Below are 17,724 nucleotides of genomic sequence, written 5' to 3'. Positions count from 1 at the left end.
TCCTGAATAAACTGGGAGCATGGGGACCCTGGGGGGGGGGATTGAAGGACGAAGGGGAGAGGAAGGGAGGGAAACAGAAAAATGTAGAGCTCAATAAATATCAAAAAGAAAAAAAGCTGGTCTAGATTGGAGTATATGGAACCCTGTCCAAAAAAGGAGGGGAAAAAAAAAACAAAGAAAGGGAGAAAGAGAGGAAAGGACAGGAAGGAAGGGAGCGAGGGAAGACAGTGTTGGAGGAGATTTCTGAGTGCTTGTGAGAAAACTCCAAAAAGAAAAAAAAAAGAGTTGCCGTGGTCATGGTGTCTTTTCAGTGATAGAACCCTAAGACACATCCATACTTCAATTTAACAAGTAAACCTGAGATTCATTTCCTGCACAAATCTGTGACAAGTATCAACTCAACTTGATCTTACAATATTCATAATTTGCAACCCTCGACTTCAATGCAATGACTAGTGGAGATGGTGCCTTTCAAAGGTTATTATAGCTACATGAGGTCATTTACATGGAACCTTCATGAATAGGTTAGTGTCTAGAGACAAGAGAAGCTGACATTCTCTCAAATGTGATATGATGAAATATTAATAAGGCAGACAACAAAGTTTCACCATCGCAGGGCCTTAATGATACCTGCCATAGGAATTTAGCAGTCACTGTATTTGGGGTAAACATGAAAGTGAACAGTTGTTTTCTACAAGCACTCTGACCTTGAAGAATCATTATCTAAAACAATGATTGCCTGTTTTCTGTAATGTGAAGAATTGTTTTTCTGAGGGTGCTTTACAGTCGTAGCATGCCTTTGGTCACAATATGATTCTGGCACACCTGAGGTGCTTGGATTATTGTGAACTATGCACAGTAGTACACAATAAAGGAATAAAGTCATGTTGGCATTTGATCCTTTCCTTTAGAGAGACATATAATTAGACTACAGATCTTGGTATGAGGAAATACTGTACAAAAAACCAACTTTGTATAACAATCAAATAAACCTTTGTACATCTGTTTGAGGTTCAGTTCAGTTCAGTTCATCAGAGGCTAGACTTTCCTGCTGCCACCTAAGCCTTAAAATTCCATCTTGGAGTAACCTGTTTCTTTTACCAACCCAACAACATAATACAGAACACCCCAACAGATACCCTCACTTTAAGACTTCCCAGTCTGAAAAATAGGGAGAAAAGACCTGCTCAGTAAGCCACATAGTCTCTATATTATAACAGCAGCCCAAGCAAAAATAGTTAAGTCTACTATTTTGAAGAACCAATGATACAAAATGCATGATCCCAGGTAGGTGTGACAGTGCATGCCTATAATTCCAGCAGTTGAGAAACAGCAACAAAAGCATCATACTTTCCAGACCAGCCTGGCAGAAACATAACAGGTGCCAGGACTGCTGGGACTACAAAACGAGTCCTTGTCCCAAATACACATGTAAATAAAGTGGGGCTGGAGAGATGGTTCAGAGGTTAAGAGTGCTGCCTGCTCTTCCAGAGGTTCTAAGTTCAATTTCCAGCAACCACACAGGTGGCTCACAACCATCTATAATGAGATCTGGTTCCCTCTTCTGCCATGCAGGCAGAACACTGTAGGATGGATGGATGGATGGATGGATGGATGGATGGATGGATGGATGGAGCGAATGTGGTTGCACAGGCCTATAGTATTTGGAAGCTGAAGACAGACTACAGGTGCAAATAAGGACAAAAAGTTCAAGCTCTTCCTGGGCTAGGGACCTGTGTCCAATTAAAAATTTAAAAAAACTAAGCAAGGCAGTGTATGTCTTTAATCCCAGCAGCACTTGTTAAGCAGAGGTAAGATCTCTGTGAGTTCCAGGCTAGTCAGAACTAGATACTCCAAAGTAATAAAAACAAACACACACACACACACACACGCACACAGAAGACAGAGAGACAGATGATAAGTTCAGATAACCAAAAGAGCCTGGCTTGGCATGACACCTGTTTTTAACAAAATATTCATAATGCAGAATAAAAAAATAATAGTAAAGTAAGATTTTAAAAGTCAAGATCACTGTTTTGACAATCTAAGGTCTTAAATGGCAGCTATTCTGACAAATAATAGACAGATTCTGGACATACAGAAATTAAAAAGTAAACAAGACGAACTTATCTCCAAATAATTACACACACATAGTCAAGGTTCACATATTTTCTAAAGTTAAGAGTACTGTCAAAGCAGGGCGGCGGTGGTACTCGGGAGGCAGAGGCAGGTAGATCTCTGTGAGTTCAAGGCTAGCCTGATCTACAGAGTGAGTTCCAGGACAGGCTCCACAGCTACTAGGAAATCCTATTTGGGGGAGGGGGATTGAGGGGTAGGGAGTTGTCTTGGGTCTGGAGAAAAGTCTAGGCAAGGTGATGTGTACCTGTAATCCCAGTGTTGAATAGGTGAAGACAGGATTCCTAGGATTTGTGGTCAGTAACCTAACTTAATTGGTGAGTCCAGGGTCCCAGTAAGAACTTGTCTCAAAAATCAAGGTAGCCAAGTGTAATGACACAGACTTTTAATACCATCACTTAGAGAACCAGATAACGCTTTTTGAATTAGGTCAGCTTGGTCAACATACTGAGTTCCAGTCCAGGCTGAAGAAGAGAACCTCACTATACCTTTATCTATCTACCTCTTTCCCTACCTACCTACCTACCTACCTACCTACCTACCTACCATCCATGAATAGCTACTGAAGACCAACACCTGCCCCAACCCCTCCCCCTACCTATCTGCACTAGCATGCCTATAAAATGAGTTTTTGTTGTAAATAAAAGCTTTTCCTTTTGTCTTTCAACCTAGTTCTGTGTTGCCACAGTGGGGAGAAAGTCTAGTTCTGCCCACTCAGCTACAAAACTGAGTAAAAACAAAGCATACATAAAACATCAAAGTTTCTATGAAGAAAGACATGAAATCATGAAAATTTTGCATATAAAATATTGATTCCACAGTACATAACTATATTTTGGCCAGCAACAGAACACTAACAGAATACAATGGAAATGAAAAACTCCTATTGCCTAGTTTGATGGCACAGCCACACCATCAAAATAACGTGCTGCAACAAACACTATGGTATGGACCTTGTGAGTATCCCAACAACCCACCACACTGTATATTTTATAACAGCAAAACATATGCAGTTCACAACACTTGGTATGAACATGTGACTCACTGATCTACATACATTTTACTGATGGAGAACATCTAGCTAAAGCAAAGTTGACTGTGTAACAGCAAAGTGCATAACGCCAGTTGCAGCCTCAGACACCAAGAGGACCCACTGACTGCAATCACCAATGTTTGCAAATATCAACTTTCAACAATGTTCTCCAAAATATCCCTATTGAGTGATGTAGAAAGCCCTTTGAACAGTCTTAAATGACAAAAACTGAAATTACCCTATGAAGAAAAACGTAAAATATTATCAGCATACATTTTTAATTTTTTAAAGAAGTTTTATCAGTATAAATGGTTTTTGTTTGGTTAGTTTTGTTTTGGTTTTTCCACATAGGGTTTGTCTGTGTATAGGCTTGGCTGTCTTCTATGGAACTCACACTACAAACCAGGTAGGCCTTGAACTCAGAGATTCAACTGCTTCTTGCCTCCTGAATTCTGGGGTTAAGGGTGTACACCACCACTGCCTGACAGTATGGGTACTTTATCTGCATTATGTAAGTGCACCGTGAGCATGCAGTGCCCACGGAGATCAGAAGAGTGTCAGTTCCTCTGGACTGGAGTTACACAGATGGTTTAAGCCACCATGTGGGCACTGAGAAGCAAACACAAGTCCTCTTAACCACTGAAACACCTATCCAACCCCATCAACCATGTTTTTAAAGTTGCCACACTTGGGCTGGGCCAGTGATTTCCTACAGTGGATATGACAGCAAGACCATAGACCACAGAAAAAACAAGAAAGGCAAGCAACAAGGTAGTTATGAACCTACTAAAATAAACAGGGGCAAAGACTAAAAAGGGTAAAAGACTTACATAATGCAAAGAAAAAAAAAGAAATCAAAATCTTTGAATGAAGACAGGAAAGACAACAGTCCTGTACCTACAACAGTCTTGGTATCGTCATCAGTGCCTACTCACTGACTCAGTAAATACCTCCAAATGTAGGGCTGGGTGTGGTAGCACAAACCTTTAATCCTAACATTACACTGCTGAAAGCAGGGGGACCAAACAGTAGTTGAATGCCATCCTCAGCTCATATAGAGTTCAAGGCCAATGTGAGCTACAAGATACTGTCCTTCTCTTAAAAAAAAATAGTGTTCACATTCTACCCATTCAATATTGCTCCATGAAGAAGCACTGTATATAAAATCCCTAAACAATGAGACCAGTCTCCATGACAAGAACCAGTGAGATAGAATGCAGTAAATTCAAAAGAAAAAAAAAAAAAAAACCTCTGCAAATCACTATGGAAAAAGCCCTACAACAGAACCAGAATAAAACAATCTAGAAAAACAAATTTCATTTAGCATGAAAAATTTAGAGACAACTTGATAATGGATAAGACACCTTATCTTCCCAACTCAGACACTAGAATAGTGTAAAACCCAAGTATCAGTAAAGCCTCTCATATCCCTCAAATTTCAAACACTTCTACAATATATGCCTTTTCCATATAATAAAGAAAAGGCCAGGTTTATGTACGACAAACTAAAATTGAAGGAGCTCTAGCACATTCCAGCAGGTAAACACGGCTCTGGCCAGTCTTGCCCTTCCCTAATCCCCTCTTCCTAAAACCATTACATTACATTCTTAAAGCCAGATACCAAGATCCATTCCCTTTGGAATCCATTCCTTTTGGCCATTTCCTCCTCCAGAGACCAAGGTCCAGCTATCAAAAAGTCCAACCAAAATCCCCCTTTAACATGTCCAATCAAAATACACTACAGCATCCCAGCCCATTCTAACACAGACCCCCTCCCTTTTCTCTTCTTAAAAATTACACCTGTAAGGCCATTTGCTGTTTTTCAGCCTAGGTCAGAAATCAGTCATTGGTCTTCCCTGTTTAATAAAGGATCTCTCTGAAAAAAGGTCCTTGGGTGTGGTTTATGCTTAACTTAGGGTCCAGGAGGGAACACTCTGAGGAGTGCAGGTCCCTTCAAAAATAACATGTACTGACCACGCCTAAGTATAACTGCATCATTTACCATCTGTACACTCCTAAGCTTTCTAAGTCTTGCCCCACTTTAAACAGAATATATACTTTACAGAGAACAGTAACAAGGATTAAAGCAGGGTATGAATAGGAAATATTTGACATCTTATACAAAATATGCTCTATCTGTCTCTCCTGGGGTTTGGTGGGAGACAGTTAACAATCCAAAGCAAAAGTTCCCATGTGAGCCAGCCATATGCACATCTGCAATTTCAGTACTAAGAAGACTAAAGACGACTAAGGGCAGGCAGCCTGAGCTACAGAGCAAGATTTTATCTAAAAAAATTTTGTTAGGCAGAGGTGATGGCATATGCCTTTAATCTCACCACTTAGGAGGCAGAGGTAGGCAGATATAATTAATTCCCTACAGCAGACCTACAAAGTGAGATCCTGCACACATAAACCTCATATTGAAGCCAAGGTGGTAGAGCACACCTTTAATCCCAGCACTCCAGAGGCAGAGGCAGATGACCCTGAGTTCGAGGCTAGCCTGGTCAGGTTCCAGGACAGTCAAGGCTACATAAAGAAATCCTACCTTTAAAAAAAAAAAAAAAGTACTGAAATCCATCCATTATGTATAAAGTAATATATGCTAATAAGAAAACCTTGGTGGGAGAGGGAAAGTCTAGGGAGATATGAAGGTAAGAGTGCTTAAGGGACCTAAATTTGAATTCTCAGCATCCACATAAAAAGCAGGGTGTGGCTTTTCATGCCTGTAACCCCAGCATTACAGGGTGGAGATGGGGGGATCCTGAGAGCTCCAATCAACCCCGCTTAGCCAAAAAGGTGAGCTTCCAATTCTGGCATCCACATGCCTGTGCACAGGCATGCTCCCGAAGTTCATACACACAAACAATAACACAAAAGCAGTATTACTTTAGGGGTTATAGGTACAGTGAAATTAACTAACAAAACTAAAGCTCATACAACAGACCAAGTTTCAGATGCTACACACCCTTAAAATTAAAGGAGAAATCAGCAGTAGTTAGATCTGAGGAAGGGGGGAAAAAGTCTTTAATCTGTACCTTCCACCATTAAAAAGAAAACAAAACAAAAAAACAAAACACCTGAGGCTAGTAAGATGGCACACAACCTGACCTGAGTTTGAATCTGGGGCCAATGGTGGAAGGAGATAACTCTTGCCAGGTGTCCTGACCTCCACACCTGTACCCAGACACACAAAAGTAAGAAATAAACATGTGTTCCGGGCTTCCCGGATTTTGTGAACTGACACCCATGCGGAGGTGGGCTTTGGTGATGCAACTGTCTTTGAGTCATCTCCGCTCCTATAAACAACTCCTCACTCATATCCCTATAAGTATCCCCAATAAAACTCATTAGCTCACCAAGTTCCGTACTTTGGTCTGTCGTGGGCTCCCTATCTGGGGTGAGTAGATGAGTGGAAAAAGACTACACAGCACTGGTCTAGCAAGGATTTAAGTTTTTCTTTAAAAATGAAAATCAGAAAGAATGGTATTCTTGGCTTTAGGTCATTTCTCAAAGCACCACCAGACAGACTAGACAATAAAATAAAAAGCCCAAGCAAACTCCCCAAAGGGTGAGGAAAAGCTGATCACTGGGACCTACCTGTTCAAGAGGAAATAATAGTATAGAGATCAAGGCCCTAAACTAAAAATCATCACAAAATAAAACAAAAAACAAACAAACAAACAAAAAAAACCCACCAGGAAGCATTGGCAGCCCAACTTGAGAGCAGCAGTTAAAAATGAAATGCTCTTGGCCACTGTGCCAGTGAGTGAAGATCTGAAGGGACCACTCTGCTCATACTGAGCTCCTGAATGTGGCACAACAGAGATCATGCCTAGAAACCAAAACCCCGTAAGGAGACAGCTATGGCTACAAAATGAGACTCAAAACAGGGGTGACCACTACAAATTAGGTAACTGTTTAAAAAAAAAAAACTTTTTTGGGGCTGGATCTTAAGATACTTCAACAGTTAAGGGTACTAATAGCTCTTCCAGAAGATCTGGATTCATTTCCAAACACCACAAGACAGCTCACTACCATAACTTCACACAGGCTTCTGATACTGGCAGGCATGGCATTCACACAGTGCACAGACATATATGCAGACAAAACACCCATACACATTAAAAACTTAACATTCTTAACATTACCATCATATCCACACTTGCGAGTGTGTAATGATAGATCCATGTCATAATTTTGGGCTATACTAATCCAATCATTTCATCTCCAAAACCAGGGATTTTTCTTGTGGAAAAAAGTTCACTAAAAAAAAAAAACTCCACATATTGGACTGGGGATGTAGATCAGGAGCGAAGCACCTACCTAGCACACAGAAAGTTCTGGATGTGATCTCCAACACCAGGAAAACAAAGTAATCACTATCTGGTTCTGCAGCTTGACTCAATGGCTGAGCACGGTGCAAGGCCCAGGTTCTACTCTAGGACCAGGGAAAAACAAGCAAGCAAAGGCCACACCTAATTTGGGGGGGGGGGAATCATCCAAACTTCACCAAATGTAATAAAGAATATAAAAGCACCAATCATTTAATACAGAACATCTAAATATACAACATCCAAATGTAGTAAGCAGAAGATTCAAAATCTGGTGACCCAGTAGGACAGGATAAGATAGAACATTAAAGTTACCTTTCAGAAACTTTCACTAGAGCAATGTGCTTAACAAAAAGTTAAAGCAATTTGTATAGACCAGACTAATAAGCATCACAGTCTCTAATATACCCCCCCTCTTTTCCAAGAAAGGGTTTCTTTGCATAACCTTGGCTGTCCTGGAACTTACTCTGTATACCAGAACTTACTCTGTATACCAGGCTAGCCTTAAACTCAAGAGACCTGCCTGCCTTTGCCTCTCAAATTCTGGGATTAAAAGCATGTACCACTAACACCCAGCTAAAATTATCTTGCAAGTCAAAAAAAAAAAAACTTGAGGAAATAAAATGCTTTTCTTCTAGTAATACAGAAATAGCTTAGTCCTGTCAACAACACAAGCAAAAGAGGCAATGATATTTTAGGGAGTAATTTATTTTTAAAAGATGGCACCTAGTCATTTTTAGGCTTTCCTAAATAAGTAAAACCAGTGACTTGCATCCATCTTGGGTGTTCTGCCTACATATAATGTGCACATAACATATAAATGTGCACCACAGGACTGTGCCAATGGAAGCAGAAGAGGCCATCAGCTCCCCTGGACCTGGAGTTAGAGAGTTGTGAGACTACAAGTGGGTACAAGAAATCAGAACTGAGTCCTCTGGAACCACTGAGCTATCTATCTCTCTGGCACAGCAAATGATTTTTGTTTTTAAGAAAGGGACTCACTGTGTAGCCTTGGCTATCCTGGAACTATTATGTATACCAAGCTATTCTCCAACTCAGAGAACTGCCTGTCTCTGCCTTTAACCCTCTGCTGGGCCCTACCATGCCTGGCAAAGATTCCATTCTTAGCCCTGAACTCACAGTGATCCACCTGCCTCTGCCTCCTGAGATTAAAGGCACCACCACACTCAGCTGTTTCTGAGGATTTTTTTTTCCCCCTTTGGAGCCTGTCCTGGAACTAGCTCTTGTAGACTAGGCTGGCCTTGAACTCACAGAGACCCACCGGCCTCTGCCTCCTGGGTGCTGGGATTAAAGGCGTGCACCACCACTGCCACCTGACTGTTTTAGTTTTTTTTTTTTTGTTTGTTTTGTTTTTTTTTAAGACAGACCATCCAAAAAACTCACACTGGATCAGGCTGACCTTGAACACGGAGATCCACCAACCTCCCAAATCCTGGGATTAAAGGTGTGTGCCACTTACCTCCTGGCCCTGATGGACGTATTTTAATAGACCACTGAAGAGGTTCTGCTTGTATAACTACTAAATTATGCACTATATCAGATACTTTTTCTTCCTGAAATCCAGCTACTTACTAGAAAGTTAAACTGCAGTCATAAGCAAATCTTGTAAGAAATGAACACTTGTTAACCAAGACAGAGCTGAGCATGTCGGGGCCTGCATGTCATCCCAGCACTACAGAGATGAAAGCAGAAAGAACCTAAATTTAGAGTCAGTGTAGGTACCTTAAAGAGACATTAGCACAAAATTTTTAAGGGAGCTGAGAATGTGGCTCAGTGGAAGAGCTCTTGTCTAGCACATGAGATTCTAGGGTCCAGCTCCAGCGCCAATAGTAATAACAACAACAACAATATGACGTCAACAACAACGAGGAAAGCTGAGGGTAGCAGCTCCCATCTGTAACTCCAGTACTTGGTGGCTGAGATAGAATTGTCTAGGGTTTGAGGTCAGTCTAGGCTACCTAATAACTTAGAGCTATCTGAGCTGGAGCTTGAACCTGCCTTAAAAAATAAAAATAAAAACTGCCTGGCACAGCTGCCCAAAGCTTTAATCCTGAAAGGCAGGGACAGTAAGAATTACTGAGTTCAAATTCAACCAGGGCTACAGAATGAGACCATGTCTGAAAAATGATAATGGCAGACAAGATACATAATTCCTTGCTGAATGTTATACTAAAACTAAGCAGAGCTCACTAACACTGAACCCAAAATACCCTTTCCTCTTGCCTGATCCTCACCCGACCGTCCTCAATTTACAAAGACAGGCTGTCTGACACAACGTACCTGAGCCAGAGAGTGAAAGCAACTTCTATTACACCAACTACAGAACAATAAACCACATTTTTCCTTTTGAAAAATACAGTATAAGTTCAGATTAACAACATTTGGAAACAAGCCTAGTAAGATATTGGGTATATGTAGTAAGTTAGCTAAAGATTCTGTCAGGACAGAGACAGCTTCATCTGGTATGTGTCATATAATCACCCTCATAAATACAAGTTAGACGTCAAACAACCACAAGGGTAAGTATGACAACAAAAGACTGGATACAGGACAACACAAAAAAAAATGCCAACAACGCTCTAATAGTAGTATCAAAGCCACAAAACTGTGGGAATAAACCTGTTTTCAATAATCAAGAACACCATATTGAAACATTCTTTTCTATGGTTCTTTCAAGCTAGCAGGTTCTCCCTGTGCCAAAGCAGATATCCAGAAAACTGATAGATTCTTAACAACTGTTAGGCTACACACCAGGAGTCTTGCCTTCACTGTGATCTTTAACTAAGGCATTTCCAATTTTTCTTACTAAACGTATTGATTTATTCTTAGGTATGAGTTCAAAGACAACTCCGCGGAGTCAGTTCTCACCTTCCATTAAGTGGGACTCCCTAAGTGGAATTTCAGACCTGGTATTAAACACCTTAACCAGTTGGACTGTCTCACCTACCCCCAAGGTCGCCTATTATGTGAGCATTCTGAAGTCCTCTTTTCCCACCTTCTTAAACAACTCTAAACATGAACCCATCCATGCTTCTACTTACATGGTTTCTCCAGTCTTGGCTACGTGACAGAGAAACTGATCCAGGACAGGACAAACTTCCTTTTTCCCCCTCTTCTCAAAATCTAGGTAAGGGAAAGAAGAGAAAGGTTATTAGCACGTCCTCTCCAAGAAAACTTTATTCACAAAGTCTTTCTCAACATTAGAAAACAATTAAGAAAATTGGTCTCAGCTGGGCGTGGAGGTGCACGCCTTTAATCCTAGTATTCAGGAGGCAGAGGCAGGCGGATCTGAGTTCGAGCCCAACCCGGTCTATAGAGTGAGCTCCAGCACAGCCAAGTGTACAGAGAGAAACCTTGTCTCGAAAAAACAAAAACAAAACAAAAACGAAAGAAAATCTGCCTCTCATCCGAATACCTCCGTGTCACCCTTTTCCACCGACAGCGCGAATTCTCCTAAAGGGGGCACTCCACCTCACTAAACCATCCTTCAGCGTTCCCCCAAGAGCGGTGCAGGGGAGCCCCAGCAACCGATCCCAGCCCCGATCCCCGCAGCGTACATCTGAATACAGCTACTCCCAGGTCAGCCCACTAAAGCCACCATCCCCCAAATGCTCCTGGATGTCAAAAGGGGGTTCTCAGGACGCCAGGACCCCACAGTTCCAAGTTTGGGAAGCAGTGTTCTCGAGCCTGTTGCTCGCCAAGCCTCGGTCCCGGCGTGGTGAGGGCGAGCGGGGCTCCCCAGGCCCAGAGGCCGCCGCCGCCGCCGCCGCCGCTGCCGCCCGACGAGGCCGCGCCGGTGTCAGGCGCTCCCCTCCCCCCACCCCCGCGGCCCACACAAAGCCCGGCGCGGGGGCCGCGGGGAGACGCGGGCGGCCTCCGCCCGGACGCGCGGCCGGCAGCGCGGCGACCCCCCACCTTTCAGCGCCTCCTGCAGCCTCTCGACGTCCATGGCGCCGCGGAGTCCCTCGCCGCCGGCGCCTCCCTCGGCCGCCGTCCCGGGGGCCGCGGCGCCCGCCCCCGCCCCCCCGACGCCCGCCCCCGCCCTCGCACACACTCCGCCACACGCCGGCGACCGGGCAGGGGGGGTCCCGGAGGGAGCCGGGGGGGAAGCGAGAGACGGAGCGAGACGGACAGAGCGAGAACCTCCCCGAGCCGCTACCACCAGCCCTCCAACATGGCGCCCGGCACGTCAGCGCGCGCACGCTCCCCCGCCCCCCCAGCTGTCGTCCTCGCTCCCGCCACGCCCGCGCGCGCACTCGCACACGCCCGTGTGTGCGCGCGCGCGCTCGGTCCAGCCCAGTGCGCGTGCGCTGCGGGAGGCGCGAGTTCGGAGCCCGCGGCTGCCGGGGCGCTTTGAAGTCGCTGAAGCGATAGAGTGCCTGTGATGTGTCAATTTGCCTCTCTGAACCTCGGTTTCTCCATCCGTACACTGACGGCACTGGTGCCGATCACTGTGTACTGCTACAATGATCGCTGGAGCTCAGAGAATACATTTTTCCAATTTTGGGTTGGTTTTTTTTTGTTGGTGGTGGTGGTGGGAGAGGTGGTTTTTCAAGACAGGGTTTTTCTGTGCTGCCCTGGCTGTTCTGGAACTCGCTCTGTAGACCAGGCTGGCCACGAACTCAGAGATCCTCCTACCTCTGCCTTCCAAGTGCTGGGATTAAAGACATGGGCCATCACTGCCAGCCTTCATTGTGTTTTGTTTTGATTTTCAAGGATCTTATGTTTCCCAAACTAGAAGATGACCTTATGCTATTCATTCTTTTGACTTCCTCCCAAGTGTTAGGGGAATAGAGGTGTGCCACCATTCCTGGTTTTATGGGTGCTAGGATACAAACCCAGGATTAGCAAGCATTTTACCAACCGAGCCCAGTATGCCTTTTTTTTTTTTTTTTAATATACAGTCTACTGACTTCTGTACTGGGGAAGAAGTGTGCCACAGCGTGCATGGAGAGGTCAGAGGACAACTTTTTTCTCTTTACCCCTTCCAAGGATGAAGCACAGACCCCTGAGTCTTCCTGGTAAATGCCTTTACCTACTGGGGCCTCTCCCTGCTCCCTATGCATTTTCAAAACAAAACAGACTTACTATTGCCTGCCTGAACCCAACTTTGATATTTGGTGAGGAGTGATGGCTACAACTGAGTGACCAAAGGCCTGGAAATCTAGAAACTGGATTTTTATCTCATCTCTTCTCCCTGTGTGAGCTTGGGCTAGTAACCTAAAGTCACGAAATTCCCAAGCCTCAGTGTATATGTAAGCACCCCAGAGCCCTGCATATACTGGGTAAGGCTCTACCACTGAGCTAAGTCCTCAACCCTTGAAGCCTTGCTTTTCTCATTGTAAGTAAGGTCAAGAAGATGGTTCATAGGTAAAGGCACGTCCTGCCAAGCTAGGACCTAAGTTGATTTTCTGGGGCCTCACATGGAAGGCGATAACTGACTCCCACAAATTGTCCCCTGATACTTAGACACAACGGAAAGGAAGGAAGGAAGGAAGGAAGGAAGGAAGGAAGGAAGGAAGGAAGGAAGGAAGGAAGGTGGCTATGAGGCAATCAACACATTGGCTACGATTCTAAAGTGTTCAGGCAGCTACTGTTTTATTATCATGGGCATCAGTTCTTACAGGACAAGGAAGGAGAGGGCAGGAATCTAGGAGGGGCTCTTCAGCCCTGACCAAAGGAGACAAATTATGTCAAAACAGTTCCCTGAACTCAGAACCTAACACATCTGGCTCTTACTAGCATGAGCTGTTTTATACTTTTACTTTCAGCTTTTTTATAATGTAGGACCAGCAAGCTGATGCTTCGAGCCAGAGTTTGATCCATGGTACCCATGTGGCAGAAAGAGAAAAGCTAACTCCCTCTGGTTGTCCTCTGATTTCTACGACGCACACGCACATGCACATACACATACAATAAAATAAAAATGATTGCTTATTCAACCTTCTTTTCCCAAGGCCCACTGACTACGTTGTCAACAAAGAAAGGAAGAAGCCTGTTGCTTGACTTGTCTGAGACAAGAGACAGAATCTGGACACAGCCATTACAAAGTTGATCTTAAACAAGCAGGGCTCGAACACTTAACCCTAGGCTGTAGACGCAAGCAAAATACTCCCATACCCAGAATACCCCTGTCAATTTTGCCGACAAGTTGTCTCCATCTTTAGGCCACCACTGATCAGAACATGTGTCCAATCTCAAGAAGGTTTTGGGGGAGGACGATGTTGAAACCATTGGTCGTCCCTGCCATATGCCGTGTGTCCCTGCAGCTCCGAATGGACCGCTAACTCCACAATGAAATTTAACTTCTCCTTTCTACCCCCCTAACTACCGTAGAGCTGAGTCTCTGACATCAAAGCATTCTGCGCTGTACAATACAGCTCCCATGAGCCAAGGGCAGATATTTAAATCCAAGGAGTCAAACTCAATGAAATTTAAAATTCAGTTCCTGGATTCTTCAATAGAAACCAGTTCCACGGGAGCCAGCCACGTTTCAAGCGCTCAGAACCAAAAGTGGCCAGTGGCTCTTGTATTCCACTGTTACAAGGTTACAGGGAGTTCTACTGGAACCTTCCTCTGGAGAACAAGCCAAGTCCGTTCCTGTCACGCTCCTCTGTCCCTTGCATCACTCTCGGCTTGGGTCAAATGGAACATTTTTTGTGGCTCTTCAGAATTCACGTAGCTCTTTCTTTTCTGTGTGCTGGGGATGGAACCCAAGGCCTCTGGCATGCTAGGCAAGCGCTCTCCTGCTGAACCCCACCCCCTCTATTTATTAACCTGCCGCCCCATTCCTTCCTCCTCCTCTCTCCCTTCCCTCCTTTCTCTCTCTCTCCCTTTCTTCCCCCTTTCTCCTTCCCTCTCTTGTCCTCATCTTCTCTCTCCAGTCTTCCTCTAGCTCCTTTTTCTCTCCCCTTCTTTTCTTCCCTCTCTCCACTTCTTCCTCCCTTTCCTCTTCTCTTTCTCTCCCTTCCCATCTCTTGTCCGCCTTTTCTCTCCCTTTCTTCCGCCTTCCTCTCTCCACTTCTCTCTTCTCCCCTTCTCATTTCTCTCCTCCTCCCTCTCTTTCTCTCCCTTCTGTCCCCCTCACCTATCCTATTCTCTCTCTCCTCCTTCTTCTCCCCTTTCTCCCCCAACACCTCGAATTTTTATGGACAAAATTGCACTCTGTAGACCAGGCTGGCCTGGAACTGGCTATGTAGCCCATACTGACTGCCAGCTCACTACCCTCCTGCCTTCTTAGCCTACTGAGTGTTGAGATTACAGGTCTTGATCACCATGCCCAGCCTCCATGGGTCATTTCTTCAGCTTTCTCCTTTAGAGTTTTCTGTTTAAAGCTCCTCCCCTGCAGTAGTTCACTGTGCAACCTTCCTCATACATACATTTTCTGATCTTGTGTTAAATTCCACTTCCCTCTGTTCGCTTAGGCTGGCCTTGCTGCGTGCACTTCTCTTCTGTTTTGTGTCTTATCTGGAGATCAGGCTTGCAAAGAGACTAGAGGCAAAGAGGAGCCTGTGTTTCCTTTGGTTTGTTTCCTACATTCTCCTGAATGTCTTGACTTGCCAGCCTGCAAACTCCCTGGGAAGAAAGCAGGACCGAGATGTGACTGCCGGTCACAGAACTCCCCAAGATTCTTGGGATCTCGCCTATATAAGATCTCTCCCTACATTGAATCAATGTGTGTGGTGGAGGGCAAGGGCTGTACCATAGAAGACCCTGGGGATTTCTGCCTCGGGGGGCTTGATGGCAGAAGTTAGTTGTTGCTCATGAGAACACAGGTTAGACTATCCCAGCACTCCAGGAGTCAGAGGCAAATGGATCTCTGAGTTCATGGCCAGCCTGATCTACATAGTGAGAGTTCCAGGACAACCAGGACTACACAGAGAGAACCTGTCTCAAAAATTAAGTAAATTAATAATGGTGGGCCTGTAGGGACTTCACTGAGAAGGCTGCTGTCCTCACCTGGGTCCCTCACACTTCAACCCCCTTCCACTCCACAACTGATCCTCATCACGAGGCATGGTGGTGCATGCCTTTACTCCCAGCACTAGGGAGGCAGAGGCAGGCAATGGATCTTTGAGTTCGAGGTCAGCCTGGTCTAGAGTGAGTTCCAGGGCAGCCAAGGCTACACAGAGAAATCCTAGATAGATAGATAGATAGATAGATAGATAGATAGATAGATAGATAAACTAAATAAATAATGCTAGAAAAAATAATTAGAATCTTAACCATAAAGAAATGGTAAATGTTGCCAGGAGATAATGGTACACACACCTTTACTCTCAGCACTTTAATCCCAGGCAGAGCAGGCAGATCTCTGAGTTCGAGGCCAGCCTGGTCTATAGAGTGAATTCCAGGGCAGCAAGGGGTGTACAAAGAAACTCTGTCTCAAACAAACAAACAAATAAAAAAGATAAATGTTTGTGAAGATTGATAAGATTATGTTGATTTAACTATCATACAAAAGTCAGGTGTAGTGCCACAGGCCTTTAATCTCAATAATTGGGAAGTAGAGGCTGATGAATCTCTGAGTTCAAGGCCAGCCTGGTCCAGTGAGTTTCTGGACAGCAAGATCTAAATGAAGGTTCCCTGTTTCTAAATAAATAAATAAATAAAATGACATGATATATAGATTATACCCATAAATTTATACAATTTTTATGTCTATATGTGTCTGTTAAAAATGAATTAAAATTAAAATGCACTGTATAAAGTCTTAGAAGTCCTGTGATTTCTGTGGAAATTTGCCTTTGAGTCCTTACTTATATCTCATAAATGATATGAAGACAGAGCTGAGATGGACAAACCAGACTGATTACAATGTTCTAAATAAGTATGAAGGATACGTCACAAACCCACTGGGTTTCCTGTCCTTCCCCCAGACTCTCAAAAGCTAACAGGTTTTAGTGAAAAGACAAGTAACTTAGGATCTGTTGTTAAAGACTCTAGGCTGTGCTCTGTGGTGTCATGACCACCATGGTCATCGCTAGTGCTCACACGTGGTTGCAGTTAGGAGCACGTTGAGAATCAATAGACAGACTGGATAAAGGTCTGTCTTCATTCAGCCTGACAGCTATTGAGAAGTGGACTTCCAGAAGCTTGGAAAAACACAAAACAGGAGGTTGCTGGGAGAGGGCAGCGTTCTATGCGATCAGGACTTCCTCTCTACTCATCCATGCATTGCCCCAGCCCTGATAGAGGAAGGTCATTTGTCTATGTGTTACTTTCATTGGTTAATAAAGAAACTGCCTTGGCCTTTGACAGGACAAAAAATTAAGTAGGCAGAAAAAACAGAACAGAATGCTGGGAAGAAGGGAAGTTAGGCTGATGCTATAGCTCTTCTCTGTAAGATGGACGCAGGTTAAGATCCTTCCTGGTAAGCTTCCACCTCATGGTGCTACACAGATTATTAGACATGGGTTAATCAAGATGTGAGGGTTAGCCAGTAAGAGGATAGAGCTAATGGGCCAAGCAGTGTTTAAAAGAATATAATGTGTGTGTTGTTATTTTGGGTATAAAGCTAGCCATGCGGGAGCTGGGTGGGAACGTAGCCCACCGCTCTTATCACTACATAGCCCTGTCCCTCTTGTCCTTTTTTTTTTTTTTTTGCCTCTTTATTTTTCTCTCTGAATCACCCTCTCTGGCTCAGAAGTACACACCTTCATTCTAATTGGCTTACTAAGGACAACTGCCAGTGCACCTCAGTTACAAAGTATTTGATTGGTTGACTCAGATCAAGCAGTCATACCACTCTACCTAGGCACCAAGGCCTTGAATGCTTCTGGCTGTTGCTGGCCACTAAAGCAGACAGGCCAGGGGTGGAAGTTCCCAGAGAAGGGAGGACAGTAGACTTCGAGCACATCTGCAAGTGAGTTTCTACATTGGACGTCTGAGAACAGCTGGCCTTCCTCAATGTGGGTGGGCCTCCTGCAGCCAGGCTACGGCCTCAATACAGCAAAGTCTTCCTCTTTCCCAAAATGAGAGCAAACATTTTCTATCTGATTGCTTCTGCAGGGGACCTGACTTGTTAAGTCACCTGGTAGATTTTAGGTTGGGCAGCATCCATAATCATAAGAGCCAATGTACTGACAATCCTTATAATAATTCTCAACCTTTCTTCTCCCTCTCCTTCTTGTCCTCTTACCCTTTCACCTCCACTTCCCCCGCGTGTGTGTGTGTGTGTGTGTGTGTGTGTGTGAGAGAGAG

General features: G+C 44.2%; 1 protein-coding gene across 1 annotated transcript in view; it reads right to left on the bottom strand.

Annotated features, from left to right (window-relative positions):
• The window catches only part of Ppp4r2 (protein phosphatase 4 regulatory subunit 2), a 35,335-nt gene extending 23,618 nt beyond the window's left edge, over positions 1–11,717 (bottom strand). Inside the window, exons 1-2 of the mRNA XM_050149339.1 lie at positions 11,437–11,717; positions 10,563–10,644 (exon numbers count right to left, since the gene is read on the bottom strand). Of these exons, the coding sequence (XP_050005296.1) occupies positions 10,563–10,644; positions 11,437–11,470 (116 nt within the window). The 5' untranslated portion in view covers positions 11,471–11,717. The remainder of the gene's footprint in view (positions 1–10,562; positions 10,645–11,436) is intronic.
• Between the last annotated feature and the right edge of the window lie 6,007 nt (positions 11,718–17,724).

This window comes from Alexandromys fortis, unplaced genomic scaffold (genome assembly GCF_014885135.2).
Source record: "Alexandromys fortis isolate MF-2015 unplaced genomic scaffold, M_Fortis_MF-2015_v1.1 scaffold_48, whole genome shotgun sequence".
NCBI lineage: Eukaryota > Metazoa > Chordata > Mammalia > Rodentia > Cricetidae > Alexandromys > Alexandromys fortis.
The sequence above is the reverse complement of the archived record's forward strand: the minus strand, read 5'-3'. Positions and strand labels throughout refer to the sequence as shown.